Source organism: Typopeltis vanoorti, chromosome 5 (genome assembly GCF_054136105.1).
Source record: "Typopeltis vanoorti isolate ZY-2024b chromosome 5, IOZ_Tvanoo_1.0, whole genome shotgun sequence".
Taxonomy (NCBI): Eukaryota; Metazoa; Arthropoda; class Arachnida; order Uropygi; family Thelyphonidae; genus Typopeltis; species Typopeltis vanoorti.
Window position 1 is genome coordinate 172,387,304 of NC_143553.1, and position 16,039 is coordinate 172,403,342.

Sequence of the window (16,039 nt, forward strand, 5' to 3'; positions counted from 1 at the left end):
AATGATGGAAGTCATTAGTAACCAACTTCTTCAGTGGAAACCCATCAGTTCATTACTGATGGATTCTGCCATTCCACAGCAGACCTTCTCTCTAATCTTCTACACCTTTTAACACAAGTCGTGGAAAGATTTGGAGAAACTCGTGTTGTCGCTCTTCGCATTTGCACGGTACTTGATCGTGTTGGCCTTCTGAAGTAGCTTCCATCTGCCGGTCTCTCCTCCTTCCGTTTATGATTTAATTGCCAGATTCCTCTGTCGTTGTTCAGGATGTCCTGGTAGATGGCTCTCTCTGATCAGATTCCTTAATCTTTGCTTGAATACTTCAGGATTCTGCACTCACCCGCAATCGTCATTCTTCACCTCCTCCGTCTGTCACCAAATCATATTCATGATTTTGCTGATGAGAGCAGTTTCTTCCACAATCTCAAGTGTGGTGAAGACAACTCCTAATGAATCTGAATACCGTTCAAACTCAGTCCTTCTCTTATTACCTACAAGTCAGTCCCTCTTGCCTTTGAGAAGGTTCTGATATCCTTCAGGATCAGTTTTCCCTTCTTAGATAAGTTTCCCATTCTCCTGGAGAGTGGTTACGCTAACCACCCAGCCAATCAAGCCCGCATACATACAGGACTCGACAAATGATGCAAAAACGCCGTTCGCCACGCAAAACAATTCACTCGTCCCGAAGCCTCCTCCTTCCATTTTTAAAGTGTCACAATAAGTCAATGGGAGTTGGTGAAGCTGCATCTCTATTTTCCTTAAAAAGATTTTTAGAAAGTTATTTTTGATTGACACTCAGGTTACAAACAATGAGAAATTTCAATTCATATTAAAAATAAATAAAATGCAAAAGTACAGTGAAACAGGACGAAGAATTAGGAGAGAGGATGTCCAATGTCGATTGGAACAACAACTACATCAGGTTGTTGGAAGAACAGCTCTAAATCCCACGGGACAACCTCGCAACGTGAAAAACGCCCGAAATGATTTTCGACGAGCCCTACCTTGGTTTCTGCAGTCAGTTTGATGGTCGTCGCATCGATTCGCCGTCTCAAATCTTCGATTTCCTGCAACAGTCGCATAGCCAAGATCTTCGAACTCATCTGCAAAAAAGTAAAAGAAAGAGATAAGAAACGAACAAACGTTTTATCACACGCACTCGCACACGATCTCGAATTTTGACAGGAATAAGCAAATTTATGAAGTGATTTTTTCTGCCAGTAAATAGCGTGTGTTCTGGTCGGTTGTTCTGTTTTTCGGGAGGAAAATCCTCGCCGCTTCCCTATGAGACCTGTTAGTTCAACTGAAAGAGTCCTTCGCTTCGTAGAAAGGATTCGAATCTTTCCAAGTGCGAGCAAAATAGGACGATGCTGTCCTGGCGGTCGTGCGATGGCGGAGTGCCCTCAATCACGTCATCCCCAACGAAACAGAACGAAATTGACACACGGAAGGGGATGGTTTTTGTTTTTTTTTCTGATTGCTCAAATGAATTGACGATCGTTTAAGACCATCGGTCGGCAAACTACTGTTCGCGGGTGTTTTTTCAATGTACGTCACGACAGAATCTTCAAATTGTTGTTTCTGTGTTTAATAGGGAGCAGCCTCGCCCATTCGCTTGCACGTGTCGCACCCTCCTTTAATGCGCTGCCTTCGATGACGCTCGCCCTTAAGCGCGTTGGCAGTTTTGAATGCAGCAGATTTCTATCCGCACGCATCACGAGTTGACGTCGACGAATATTTGCGCAAATAAAATGTGAACCAATATTCACCGGCGAAATGTGAAATACGAAAAGCACCGTTAGAGATGACCCCGTCTGATTCGCTTCTGATGATTCGGAACACCAAATCTGCATCCAAGTGAAGCCATCGTCACGGAAAGGAATTCCACGCTCCTCACTAAATTCCCAAGAAGCTGTTTGTACAGTCAGTGGTGCACCACACGGAGGGAGAGGGGCTCTTCCCCCCACCCCCCAAAGAAGAAGGAAAAAAAAAACACTAGAAAATTTTCCAAAAAACATTTTCCTAATTAAAATTCTTTTTTTTTATTTATGTTGTGTCGTGTCTTCTATTTCTATACTACTTATGATTTAGCGGTCACGTAAGGGGGAACACCCTCTGGCTCTAGGGAATCACAGCCGCTGTGAATGCAAGGCGAAAGAAATAGTGCTCGGGCAGACTGAGCACTACTTCGTTTGTCCAAGCATGGCCGGAGGAGATCACGGGTAGCAGCATGTGTATTCTCAAATCATCTACTGAACCCCCAAGATTAAATCCCGAGTGCGCCACTGCACACAGTTATATTCTGTATTTCGTTAATTTAAAAAAAAAACTGTGTTCTATCTTACATATTAAGCACAGGATAAACTTCTATTTAGAAGAAGTTTGCCGACCCCTGTTTTAGATAAAAAATAAAGATTCCAGGATTCGAACTGTTTCGTACTCATCGAATTGACAAATCTTCCATTCTTCATCATACTGCAATTCTGCTGCATGAAATTAATTCCGTCAACTTCCCCTCTGCTCAACGGGTTCGTCCAAATGCTAGAAATTCGTGGCAGAAGCTGAGAAATGATAACAAGCGATTTCGATCGGATCGCTCTCGCTGTAATTATGTAAAGTACTTCAGCAAGCCATTAAGAGCCAAGTTATCATCAAGATGGTTCCCCAGCAGATGCTGAGTATTAGAGGGGTCACCATGAACAAAATCAAGATCAAGATAAGGATTCGTGACGTCATTGGCTGATAAGATCAGTGATGTCATGAGTATGGAATGTTTGGAATTGCACTGGGGGACACATCTATCTGTGATGTCACATTGGGTCTTTTGATTTGCATATGAAATTCTGGGTGATGGTTAGAGTACGGAATGCTTGAAATTTCGCTGGGGGACACATCTGTCAATGACATCACGTTCTGTCTTTGGTTCGCATGTGGAATTGTGGGTGATGGTCAGAGCATGGAATTCTGGGATGTGTCGGTATTTTTCAGTGAGGTGAGCTTTTTGTATGCGTGTGGCATTATGGGTAATGATTAGAGATTAGAATTCTTGGAGGATATTTGGTCAAGTGATGGGGTCTTTGGCTCGATTGTAGAACTATGGGAGAATATTTGTCAATAGATAGCAGTAGAATCTAAAATAATTAAAATAATTAAAATAATAGAATTCTAGGTGTAGAATTTAGAATAGTATAATTCTAAAATAATTAACTACCTGTATTTCAATGGTGTCTCATTCCCCCCACCACACACACATAATTTTTTTTTCTTCACATTTTTCTTGTCAATAGATAGCAGTAGACATTTTCTAAAATAATTAACTACAGGTTATCAGTGGTGTCCTCCATCCCCAAACGCACACACACACTTTTTTTTTCTTTCATGTTCACATTTTCTAAAATAATTAATTAGTGGAATCTCAGTTTTACTTCTTCTATGTCAAGTTTAAGATCTTAAAAACTTCACTACTTTTCTAATTAAATGTTAACTTTATTGCAAATTCTAAGCAGAATAAATATTCTTAAATATGGAGAACACATCAGCGAAACCTAAATTTGTTCATTTTAAGTTTACAAATACACATTTATTTGACTGAAATATTTACAAGTATATTCACAAACTGGAAAATATTCACAAATTGGACAATTCAAACATGTATAGTTCGCCCACCATTTCTAGATCCATTCTTGGCTTGGTGCCAAGAATGGTCGATTCATGCTGAAGGGGAGAAAGAAATGAAGGATGTACGAATTGGTCGCCAACATGCGAAATCACGTGCTTTCTTGTCTGTCGCTGTACTAGTACTAGCTTGATTTTTGTTGTTCTCTTTTTGCATTTTTTTTTATTATTAATTTGTATGATGGATCCAGTACAGTCAACAAGTTCTATTGTTACACGTTTCAGTAGCTCTTGCAAAAGAATATTGAATAATGTGCTGACATTCTGCGAAAAAGAATCGTCAGAAGGCCGTCTTCTTGTTCCCCTTTCTCAAGTCATAAAACGTGCAATTGCGGGCGTATCGAGGTCGACTGTTAAAAGAATTCGTAGGGAATCAAAAGGTGAAGGTAAGTCAAAATTTAAATCTCCTAAAAAAAAAAGCGCCAGAGAAAGAAAACCATCGAAACCGTAGCTTTGAATGATTTTGATGTAGACGTTATAAAAAGAGCTATTCAGGAATTTTACGTGGTCGAGAAAAGAGTGCCAACTGTTCCAAAATTGATTCCTGTGCTTAAAGAAAAAATTAATTTTCCTTGGAAAAGAGAAACTTGAAGGAAAATACTTCATGAAATCGGATTTTGTTTTAAAAAGTCCCAGAATAAAAGGAAACTTATCACGGAGCGAAGTGACATTGTTTTATCTAGAACGCAGTATTTGCACGTATTAACACTCTACGTACATTTTTCCAACTGTTATACAAGCAAAATAGTTACACTTTAAAAACAGCAATGTTCGTAAAAGAAAAGCTAAATTTTCCGACCTGTAATAATAAACAAACTCAGTTTGTTTATTATTACATCCCAGAAGACAGACTGATTACCCTATTAACGGAATGGATTCTCCTTTTTCTGACATACGCAGAAGTATCGAGGGACCTGAAATCGGTGGGCGAACTATAATTACCTAGAAATATTTCACAAGATTTGTCTCTCTTGCTATTTTCCTGAAGAAAGAAAAATTTTAAAGGGTTTTGGGTTCGCTCAATTTTTTTTTTTTTTTTTACTTTACAGGATGCACAAAACAGTACAGTACAGCACAACACACAAAAGACGATCTGCAACCTGAAAGAATGAATTTCAGTAAATAAACTGAAAATGCAGTCGATTCTTGTTCCTCATAGGCTTCTGTCCAACGTGACATCATTGAGTTGAAGTGGAAAGGAGAAGTTATTGTCGCGGGTGTGTGCGTGCATGGGTTGCGTGAGCGTTTTGTTTTTGTTTGTTTTTAATGGTGGCTTATGGGTAATGGTTTTAGTATGGAATTCTGGGTGATGTTTAGAGTATGTTTGGAATTTCTGTGGGGATCCATCTGTCATTGGCACGATGTTGTGCCTTCGGTTCGAGTGTGGAATTCTGGGTAATGGTTTGCATATGGCATTGTTGGTGATGGTTAGAGATAAGATAAAGATAAGTGACGTCATTGAGCTGATGATGGTTGGAATCCTTGGAATTTCCCTAGGGACCCATCCGTCACTGACATCATGTTCTTCTGTCTTTGGTTGGAGTGTGGAATTCTGACAAGTGAGATGAGTTTTTTTTGTTCGGTTGTGGCATTTTGTTTTTTTTTTCCTTTCCTGGCATTTTATTTATTTATTCATATGGAGTTTCCTCCCTATTGGGACGAGTCGAGCCCCCGCATGGGGGTGTTAAGTATTTATGGCTGTAGATGCGTGTGTTCACGAGGCCGGTTTGCCTGCTTGCGGAAGGAAAACCCCCAGGTAAACCGGGAGAAAAACCTTACAATCCAAGTCCAGCTACCTTGGCTATGGCTGAGGAAGATCCTTCAGCTCCTCACGTCGGCGATGGGAATCGAACCCAGGACGCTCCTTCCCCAGGCATGTGGTTGCGAAGCGAAATTCCCAGCATTAATTTCGCAGTAGTGATATATTTCTTTTAAACTCAGTTATTATATTACGTAATTTTTCCAACAGAAATAAATAATTATTTCAACTGAATATTAGGTCTGGTGCTATAATTTTCAACTCGATTCCTCTGTTACAACTTTCAAAGATTATACTTTAGAACTGCCGTATTTTTCTTTAGCATTAGTAAGTTTTAATTCTCCAAGCAATTCACAATTGAATTCATCTATTTGAAGGAGACGATCAGTGTTTTCATTTTAAAAGCAAAATAATTAATTACTAGATATCAGTTTTCCCCACTTTTTTCCTTTCATTCCCTGCATTAATTTCACAGTAGTGATAACAGATGGCAGTAGGATTTGGTGATTTTAGTGCATGTGATATTTCATATGTATGTCTGATAACAACAGGCAGGGATGATAGTAACATTCCATCCTCTTTCCTTTGTCCTACCAATTGTGCCAAAGGGATGTGCTCCTACCACCTGTTCGGTATTATCTCTAAAGTGCACTCTATTCAGTTGGCACCACTCCACATCATGGAAGCAACCACATAGGCAGGCAATTCCCAAAATAAAAAAAGTTACCATCGATCTACCATCCACCTAAATGGAGAAGATCTCGAACAACAAACTTTTCTGATAGCTGAAGAACGTCCAGGTAATCGGTGAACAATACGAACTTCCCCGATCTTCTTCCACTAACGTCACCCAAGCAAGGCACGTGCGACGGAAAGGTTTGAAGAAACCAGGGCTGCAGCAGTCGACATTTCCAAGGCATTTGACGAAGTCTAATATCAAGGACTTCACAGCAAATTGCCATCCACTGCCATTAATCTCGTGTATTGATGGAAGATGTTCTCTTTTCACACTTTCTGTATACTGTAGGTCTTTGTCATTTCACCCACCCTCTTCCCGATTTCTATAAATGATTTGCTCTCACTGACCTCAAACGCCGTATACAGTTTTGCTGACGATAGCACTCTCCACTACTCGTATGACAAACCTCGCAGTGCTCAAACATCTCGTGCTTCAAGATCATCTACGATAGCCGACTTAGGTACCCACATTTCTTCCAAAATAGTTTTGTTCATTTCTTTGTTTGTTGTTTTCTCCTGCGATTCTTCTTCGGGTTTGCAACGACGTTGATTGGAATTCACTTTTGACGTTTTCGTGGTCTCCCAACTGGTCTTCGATTTGGTTTACATTTTCCTACAATCTGATTATTCTTTCTTTCTTTCTTCATTCGGTTGACATGCTTTTGACATTCCTTGTGCGCGTGCGTGCGTGCGTGTGATATCCATTCATTTGTTGGATGTAAGGCGCACATTTGTCGTATATTTCTTATTTTATCAGATTTTGTTTTCTTCCTAAATTTCCTAAGAGTTTTCGCTTCTGTACTAGTGTATTTTTTTTTCTCAGCTCTTGTTTCAAATGCATCAATGAAAACTGGTCTTATTATGCTTGCCTTAGTTGTAATATTTAATTTTTTTTCATGTTGTTCTGTTTAAACATCTGGTTTCCCATAAGCGCTTGCTCTTTTACATCACTTCACCTTTTATTATAATACTGATCTCAACATTTGAAACTAGACCTTGGACTGACTCCTACCGCTGACCTTTCTTGGCACAAACGTATCACCTCAATAGCATCCTTGACTTTCAAAAAAAAAAAAAAAAAGACACGGTTTTTGGCTCAAGAGGCTACTTTTCATTTGCCCAGTTAGTAACTCTGTGCAATCTCAAGTCTACCCAAGCGCCCACATTTGGGGGGGGGGGTCACCTGGAAAAATTCTTCATTTACTTCAGAAGAGAGAGGCTTGCTGATTATCAGACCCTCTATCACGAACCTCTCTTCAGCCACCCACTCCCTCATAGTTTCCGCTTTACTTCACTTCTGGATATTTCTGTGAAGTACAACTGGCATCAGTCAATCTCCTTCGCACCCCATTTTTTTTTTTTCTAAATCCACATAAACACGAGGAACCCTGCTGACATCCTTTTACAATTGAGCTGCTCACTCACCGAAACGGCTCCCATTTATTTATCTTTAATTCCAGGTACTCTGGCTCTGCGAATCCTTATGAAGTGTTCCCCAAACATTCCTCCCTCCTGCTTTTCAAGAATATCAACAGATCGCTTTGCTTTTATTTCTTCTCGTATGCAGCACGTGTACGATGCAAACGTTAGCCAGGCTACTCGTGGAAGAATATACAAAGTTTAAGATTAAGAAATTGCTGCTTGTTTATTTTTAGAAGAAAAGCGGCATCGGCCGAGTTTTATTAAGAACGTCGGCGAGCAGCAGCGTGTGGGAGCTTCTCGTGTGAAGTTCTGCAACAAAACAGAAGCAAATTCGTTTTGATGCAAGTGAAGAGTTTCAATTTCAGCTTCGATGGATAATCTTTTCCTCTCGTGATGACAGAGAACCTCGTTTGCAGAATGGACTTTCGGAATATCCGCCGACGATGTGTCCTCCTTGCGCTACTCCAAAGCGGTGGCTTCGTTTGTTAAAATCACCACCAGAGCGAGTAAGTTGGTAAGTCAGGGAATGCGGAGAGCCGGAAGGAGAATCTGTTTGCAAAGCACCTTGTTTACTAAAGAGAGCGCAGTGGTGACGGCCCGGGGATCGGCAGAGTGAAAAAATCCACCTTAAGGGGATAATCCGGGACCAGCATCACCTCCTTTAACTCGGTGTCCTCGCTGCAGAACCGCTTTTTGGTTTCGTTTCTACCTTCCCGTTCCTCGCTGTTCCTGATTACAATTTCTCGGACCACCTAAAGCTGGAAGTGTGCATGCCAGTCGCGTGCATCGTTCATAGAGCAGTTTGCCTTTTTCTAGGAAAGAAAACACAAACGTTTGAAGAGCGGAAAGTAATTACGAGTTTCGTATTTTGTGCTACGAAGGGAGTTTTACTTCTGTCCTCCTTACCACCAAACAGCCCTCGCTTTCAGAGACCCCTCTTCTGCTGTACCAAAAATATGGTTGGTGAGACAAGGAATTCTTCTGTTGCTTCCTCGAATCGCCTATTTTGAAAATCAGCGGATAAGTCGGTCTCCAGCGCTTCGCAGTTCGCAGGCGGTTCGGTTCACGTCTGCAAACCGCTTGTAGACTTGTGGTCATATTGCTGTACGATGCGGTTTGTGTGTGTGGGGGGGTATTTGTGTGTTTTAACGCCAAAACGTTTTCTCACCAGCAAGCTCGCGCATAAATCCTCGCCTGGTGTTCGTTTTCCTCCTGCGTAAGAAACAAACGAAACTTGAGGAAATCCTTTAAAAATCGAATCCTCACCTTTTTCGAAGGCTTTTCTGACTTCGTCTCGAATTCCTTCTGCGCGCTGTCTAGCATCTGCCGCACGGACTTCTCTAATTCCTCGCGGAGTTTAGCGCAGTGGCCTTCGAGCCTCGGAGTGCCCCTCTTCACGTCGAGGAACTGCCTCCGCCAGTGTTCCCGCACTGCAACACAAAATTCGCGCAAGAGAAACAGAAAAGTTTATTCATCGCATTAAATAAAAATAGTTCTTCCTCTCTCTCTCTCTCTCTCTCTCTCTCTCCAGAACATATTATTTTAACATGAAAGAACAAGCCGAGCTATTTTTGGCAATGGAGCAGGCCTTTATGTTAAGAGGATGCTAATTGATGTTTTTCTTTTCAAATCTTATTGAATTCAACTGTTTAAGCCCCTACTCGTTGAAAAAGAGTCCTCTCCGTTTCCAAAAGTAGCTTAGCTTTTCTTCTCCCCCCCCCCATTTTGGAAACATTTCTGAGCATCTGATTTTCAGTAATCAAAAGTATTATTTAAATTTTACATATCTTATTATTTCCGTAATTTATGTGAGCACCCTGTAATTCTCTTAATCCCTCTTGCATCCACGTGACATTTTCATGCCAGACAGTCAGAAGAAAGACCGTTCTGGGTTCAATTCGAGTCGCTGACTCGAAGAAGATTCGAGTCAGTGAATCCTTCTGGCTGGCTGAGCTGGTTTGTCTCTACAGCGAAAAAAAAAAAAAAAAAAAAAAAAAATTCTTTCTGGAAGAAAACCCTTCCGCCGCGGTTTGATATCAGCTGACTGACTTTCAGTTACAATAAGAACTCGTTTTAAAGATACTTCGAGTCCTGGACGGAGTTCAAAAGAAAGTCTTTCCGACTGGTGGGATTGTTCTATTATGTCGGCTCATTCCGACTACGAAAATAACCCACGAACCGCGCGTGAACATCATCGTGCTGCAAGACTGCTTAAATCAAAATCAGAGTCGGCGGCGAGTCAACACGTTCCACTTCCCTGTAAGAAATGAGGGTATTTTGAGAGGGGGGACGAGCCAGAATTCCTCTACTTATCTATTTAATGACGTGCCCCCAGGAGAACGACATCCGGCCTTCGATGGCAGAGCAACGGCGCGTTAAAGATGGCAAAAACGGAAAGAGCTCCGAAGCCCTCGCTTCATTCGGAAGTGGGTGTTTCGCAAATGCCACGCGGAATGCTTTAAGAATCTTCGGAACCAAAGTGGACATCGAAAAGGGCTGCCCAAATGTCACCTTAAACACTCACTGATTTGGCAAATTTCATTTTTACTCTCCCTTTCTCTCTCTCTGCGAATGTATTTCAGTGCGCATGCGCCACACAATTTGCAACTCACCCTGATCGCGTTTGTCCTTCTTCCTGCCTTTGAGGTCCTTGATTCGCTGCATCAGCGCATCCCGCTGGGTTTCCCTCATCCTCCTCTGGGTTTTCGCTTCCTCGTACAACGCCCTCAGTTTGGCTCCTGAAATCACACGAAATGCACTTAGGAGAAAGGGTCGCGCGACATTCGCTTAAGCTGTGCGACTACAAACAATACAGAAATAATGCTAAATAATCGCAGCGCTAAACTTCTGCTGGCAGCGGAAAAATATTTAGAAAATAACGAAGGCAAACAACCATAAAAAAGAAAAAAGTCGAATGGTAGCCACGCGTTGGTATACCACCGAGTATTCTCTTTTCTCTTTTAATCGCATGCACGCGCGGTTAAGTTTTACTACCGTTGGAAGATCGGTTTCTATGAAGATTGTCCATCTGCATGTCGCAAATTCGTTCTGCAAATCCACGAGTTCAAAACGGCTACCCTGAGTTTGACTGCTGGGGGGGATGAATACAAGAAAGCCCCTCTTTCCAGTGCCATCTCAACACTCGTGAGATTTCGCTGTTGTCATCTCTTTAAACTGCGACAATCCTTTTCCCATTAATATGCGTTCAATATCACACGCGAAAAGCGGCACAACCCATGCGAGGGCTCTTCAACAGGGGAAGGATGTAAAAAGCACGGAGTGAGGGACGAACAGACCACATGGGGGATGAAAGAAAAGGAGGAGTTGGTCGATTATGTTTGTGGATTGACCTGCTTGTGTTGTGACGGGCGTGCAGACGGCGAAAGAATGAGGGCTGCGAGTTATGCAGAACAAGCAGAAAGTAGTTATAAGAGACAGAGAGAGAAAACCGAACATCGATGAGAGGGTGGCTTTATGAGAAGCGGACGGGATGGTCGATTAATCTCATTTCCCTCTTTCAAAGCCTCTTCTGTCAGGAAGTCTCAGGTAGGTTTTGAGTAGAACGCTCCCGAGGTGTCCGCAGAGAAATCCGTGGATTTGTGGTTTTCTGATGTCGAAAGTACAGCTGAGGAGTGGCGTCTTCAGTGGGAAAGGATTCGCCCAGCTTTGTGGTGGCGGAACGAGCTGTGGCTCAGAAAAGACAGAACTGCGAGGCAGCCTAAGAAGGGAAATTTCATTCGTATTTGGGGATCTGGGTGTTGTTGTAAGGGGAAGTGTTGCACGTTCTTGCAAAAATCAAGCAGGAGGGTTGATAACCGAAACGCACACGAAAGGGAGTGGTTGGGTTATTTTCGCCCCGCAGAAGAGCAGAGGAAGGAAATGAGAGAGGGAATTGGGGATGACCTCGAGGTGAGGAATGATCGGCAGTACAAGGTTTGGTGATTGATGAAGAAGAAAACCGGAGTGTGGGGTCATCAGCAAAGCCGTGGATCGGATTCGAAATCAACGCGAAACGGTCAAAAGGATAACGAACAAGTTCACTGATTAATCTCAGTTGGGTCACCGAGGGAACTACTCACGAGTGACCCACGCCGGTGCGTAACCAACACAACGATGGCGGTGGGGAATGCGATTCTTTCTTTGCAGTTTTATGAAAGGGTAGGAAAGCTGATTTTTGTTTCATTTAGAAAAGGGGTGCTCTTTGGAGCAAAAGTTCGGATTCTGCAAGTACGAAGAAAACATCGCTTGACATAAGAAGTTGTTTGCGAGTGTGGCTGCAACGCCATGGACGTTTTACACGAGGGGACCGCAAGAGTTACGTGCCGACGCGCACACGAAATACGCACACTGCTTTGCTGGTGGCCTGAAGCGGGATCAGCAGAGGGCATGAGCGAGGCCTCTGCGAGTGCAATTCGTGTTGTCATTGAAAGCGAGTCGCATGTGGAAGTTATGTGGATTGCATCACGTTTGATCGCATACCCTTTGACCGCTTGAACAGACGTACAGATGGCGCAACGGGCCAAATTCTTAACGTTCCAGTGGTTTAAAACTACTGAGAAGGCGTGGCAGAGTGAGCGCTGAGACAAGCACCTAGAAGTCAGTGAATGTGATTGGCTTTTGTGTCATCCAATCCAATTGAACGTTCTCACGAGTTGCTGTTTTTGTTTTCTGAGCTTCACGCATGCGTGAACTCACGTGTTTACAATACCGATGAACGATGAATCGTTCATCGGTATTCCAAACGCAGCTAATCGGCATTCATCAGGGAATAAAAGGCTAACGCCTTTTATTCCCTTTGATTCCCTGATAAGGAGTAGGTGAGGCCTTTATACTGTATCTAGCTTTTGGAGACTGAGTGGGCTGTTGAATCTCCACCGGTAGCTAATCAGAGATAGCTGGCCCATGTCTGTCACTAATTATTAGGGCTACCGATGAAGAGACCAGCAAACAAGTGCTGCCATCTCTTGGTGCCTAACTCTAACAGGATATGTTTTTGCCTGAAATAATGTGAATACTACGGTCGATTTTCTTGAGTTTACGAGACGAAAAACCCGAGTTTCCGGGAGGAAAAACCCGCTTGCTCGTGCCAGAGATCGAATAACTCGAGAACCGGTCGAAGATAGGCTTAGAAAAAAGTTCCTGCAGTCAGCGACTAGACTAGAACCTAGATCTAACTTCGAGCGGCCAAGCGTAGAGGACGCAAGTGTCCGCTTCAGCTCAGCTTCCAAAAAACTAGGCTTTCTCTTTCGCTCAAGAAGCTACTTCACCTCTGAACAGTATTAACCTTATACAAATCACAAATCCCCCCAGTTATCGAATACTGCTCTCACATTTGGAGTGGGGCTCCTAAAAGCTCCCTCAAAATGCTTGACTCAATCCAGAGGAGAGCAATTAAACTGGTAAATGACCATTTCTCACCAGCTCGCTCCCCTCACTTTCACATCTCTGCGATTTGTATATTCTAGAAATATTTCCACGGGAAATGTTCATCCGAAACAGCATCAATAATCCCCCCACTCTGTACTAAGCCCACTGGAACACGTACAGCTGCCGCCCAACATCCTTTCACAGTACATCTTGAAACCCACAGAGCAAGTTTCTTTTCCTCCTCCTTCATCCCTGTACTGCGGTACTGTGGAATAATCTTCCCCCTGTTGTGTTTCCCAAGGAATACAACATACGGGCTTTTAAATCAAATGTAAACGAGTTTCTCCTTTCCTAATCCACTACCAATATACACGGTACTAAAGTACTTTAGGTTGACCGGCCAACCTCCTGTGTATGGGTCCAACATTAAAAAAAAAAAAAAAAAAAAAAGGAAACAGTGTTGACGATCTACTGAATGTCCCGTTTTCTGCCAGAGTTTGTCGGATTGTATGATTACAGTCGAAGGAGATTTGAACTTGTGTAGAATAAGTAAGTCGAACGAGTTATTTCAGCCTTTCTTTGGTTCATTCCGGAAATATAATAGTTTCTCAAAGTGATTTCTGCGCATGTCATTTATTTGGCTTATTTAAAAATCTTATCAAAACTCAAATTGAATAGATTTGAAATGTTATTATTTTGTTGTATATTAACCGCATACGGCACGTTACAAAGTCAAGCGACCTCCGTCAGGTGCACGACACGTGCGAAACGTAGCCCGTAGTGAACGTAATGATGGTGTAGGAGTTCATGCCAAAACCACTTTTTTTTAATCAGAAAGCGAGGTCAGTTTTTGATTATTTTTTCTTCACGAATGAATTCATCGACGATTGCGTATGTCTTAAGGGGAAGGGGACATTCCTCTGGGTATCGTCGTTCCCCTCATTTTCACTTACTTCGCTCCGGAATTTTTCTTTGCCGTTTTTTTATTCGCAATGCGGATAACCATCCCAACCCACAAAGCAAAGCACTAAAAATTGGCGACTCCACGTGTGAAACCTTCAAAATTTCGGTTGCAAAGTCCAACATTGTTTACAGTCACAGAATAATAATAATAATAATAACAACAAAAATAAACATGCACACGATAAAGTTTGTTTTTTTTTTCCTTCTCGCACATTCGTGAATCTTTGAAATTCAGAATCGAATCGGATTTCCTAAAAGCAGTTTTGCAGATCGATTTGGACTCTGCGGTCCCTCGTCAAGGAGAACTGATGAGCACGGCCTGAATGGTCTCTCGTTCTCAGGGATCCGTCGTTGGGCACTCCGACATTGCCTAACTGAGATTCTTCTTCTCCCTTCGATGGAACGCCCGCCTGAGATTCTTCTCACTCGCACGAGCGCTTTTATTCTTCCGTCCTCTTTGAATTTTCCCTTCGGTGATTTTCAAGTCGTCGCCCGTAATTTCACCATCGTTTTGTTGAACCTTTCTCTTCCTCTGACTCGTTCCCCTCATCATCTATGCAACCAGCGTTCCTTCTTTTCTTCGTCATCTCCCATCTGAGCAAAAATATACTTCGAACGCTTCCTTCGACAGCATTTCGGACTCAACTCAAATGGCTGAGAGTGAAAACGAATGTCTTATTATGTTGGTATTCGTATAAAAATTAAGAAATAAAATATCTCGTGCATGCGGTTGTTCCATTATGAACGTGCTTCTCTGGATCAACCCGTGGCGTTGGGATGGACCCAAAGTACCATGACCGAAAGCGTCTTTCCGAGACTGAACACAAATTCTTGTGCTGGGATAATCGAGCACGATACGGGAAGAAACTCCGGTAACGTCACCAGAGAGCCGCCTCTCCTATTACCACGGAAATGTCATCGGTATAGTTTTCTAAAATCCTTCGTTCAACTGAACGATGTCAGACGAAGTTCGATGCCACTCAGCTGTCAGTCGTGGGGCAAGTTTGAAGTTGTTTGAATCGTTCGGTGAAGCGAATGAAGTTGTGAAACTCGGTTCCAAACCGAGTTTCACAACTTCACTTACGTTTGCTCCACTGTTTGGAGCAAACGTAATTTGACTCGACACTGTCAGAATGTAGAATCCCTTCGGCTAGGAAATACAAAGCATTTCTATTTCTTAGCAAATCCTTTTGTTGCATTCCAAGCAACGAAGTTCTTTGGCTTTACTTTTTAAGTAAAGAAGTTCTTTCTTACTTAACACGAAACGGAATTTTGCCGCCATCTCTTCCAACTGTTCGCTCACAACTGAAAACACTTTTACTTTAAAGCGAGAACTCAACTAAAGCACTGCTCTACGCTGAAGCTGCATCTGCTACGCTTGTAATGCTAACGGACTGCAAACTACGCTGACATTCATGCTAGGGGGGAAGTGGACCATGCTGAAGGATGCTACGCACATGCCACACATGCCAAGCTGACATGCACACAGAGAATAAACTAAGAAAGGAATTCGCTACATGGCAAGAACCGATCTTACTCTCTTCCGTGGCGTCCTCTTCACCCTTGAACTCTGACATCCAGCCTTCCAGCGAATCTGCTGTTAGCTCGTGACGATCGAGGCCAAGGAACCTCTCGGGAATGTCCTCGGCGAAAGCGAGAAGACCCCCACTGTGGAATCCTTCGTCACTCACCGCGCTCAACGATCTCTCTTCGTCTTCGGCGTGACCTTCCCCGTCATCGTCCGCCATCTGTCCGTTGTCTTCTCCATCGCTGTTTGCCTCCCTGGCATCGTGTTCTTCTCTGGCTACAGGCGCATGCGCATCTCCATCGGCATCGCCGTTCGAATCTTCATCCGCATTCCTTCCTGAACGTGATTCGGTTTCGTTCGGAGCATTTCCAGCGGTCTGATCGCTGAAAGGCGCCTCAATTTCCGAATTCCGCTGTTCGTCCTTTTCATCTCCTTGAGGTTCGTGAACTTCAAGAGACTCTTTCGTGGAGGCTTCTTCTTGCTGCTCTTCCTCGCTGTGTGACCCCATCTTCCCTGTGCTTAGATTGTTATTTGCTTCTTGTTCGCTCTCGTCACCGGTGGCGTCTCTTTCAGATTTGCTTTCTTCG

General features: G+C 42.9%; 1 protein-coding gene across 1 annotated transcript in view; it reads right to left on the reverse strand.

Annotated features, from left to right (window-relative positions):
• Nucleotides 1-16,039, reverse strand: part of LOC150107064 (uncharacterized) — an 80,600-nt gene that overhangs the window by 3,601 nt on the left and 60,960 nt on the right. Inside the window, exons 8-10 of the mRNA XM_090392934.1 lie at nt 10,207-10,332; nt 8,861-9,024; nt 1,005-1,103 (exon numbers count right to left, since the gene is read on the reverse strand). Coding sequence (XP_090249060.1) covers nt 1,005-1,103; nt 8,861-9,024; nt 10,207-10,332 — 389 coding nt within the window. The remainder of the gene's footprint in view (nt 1-1,004; nt 1,104-8,860; nt 9,025-10,206; nt 10,333-16,039) is intronic.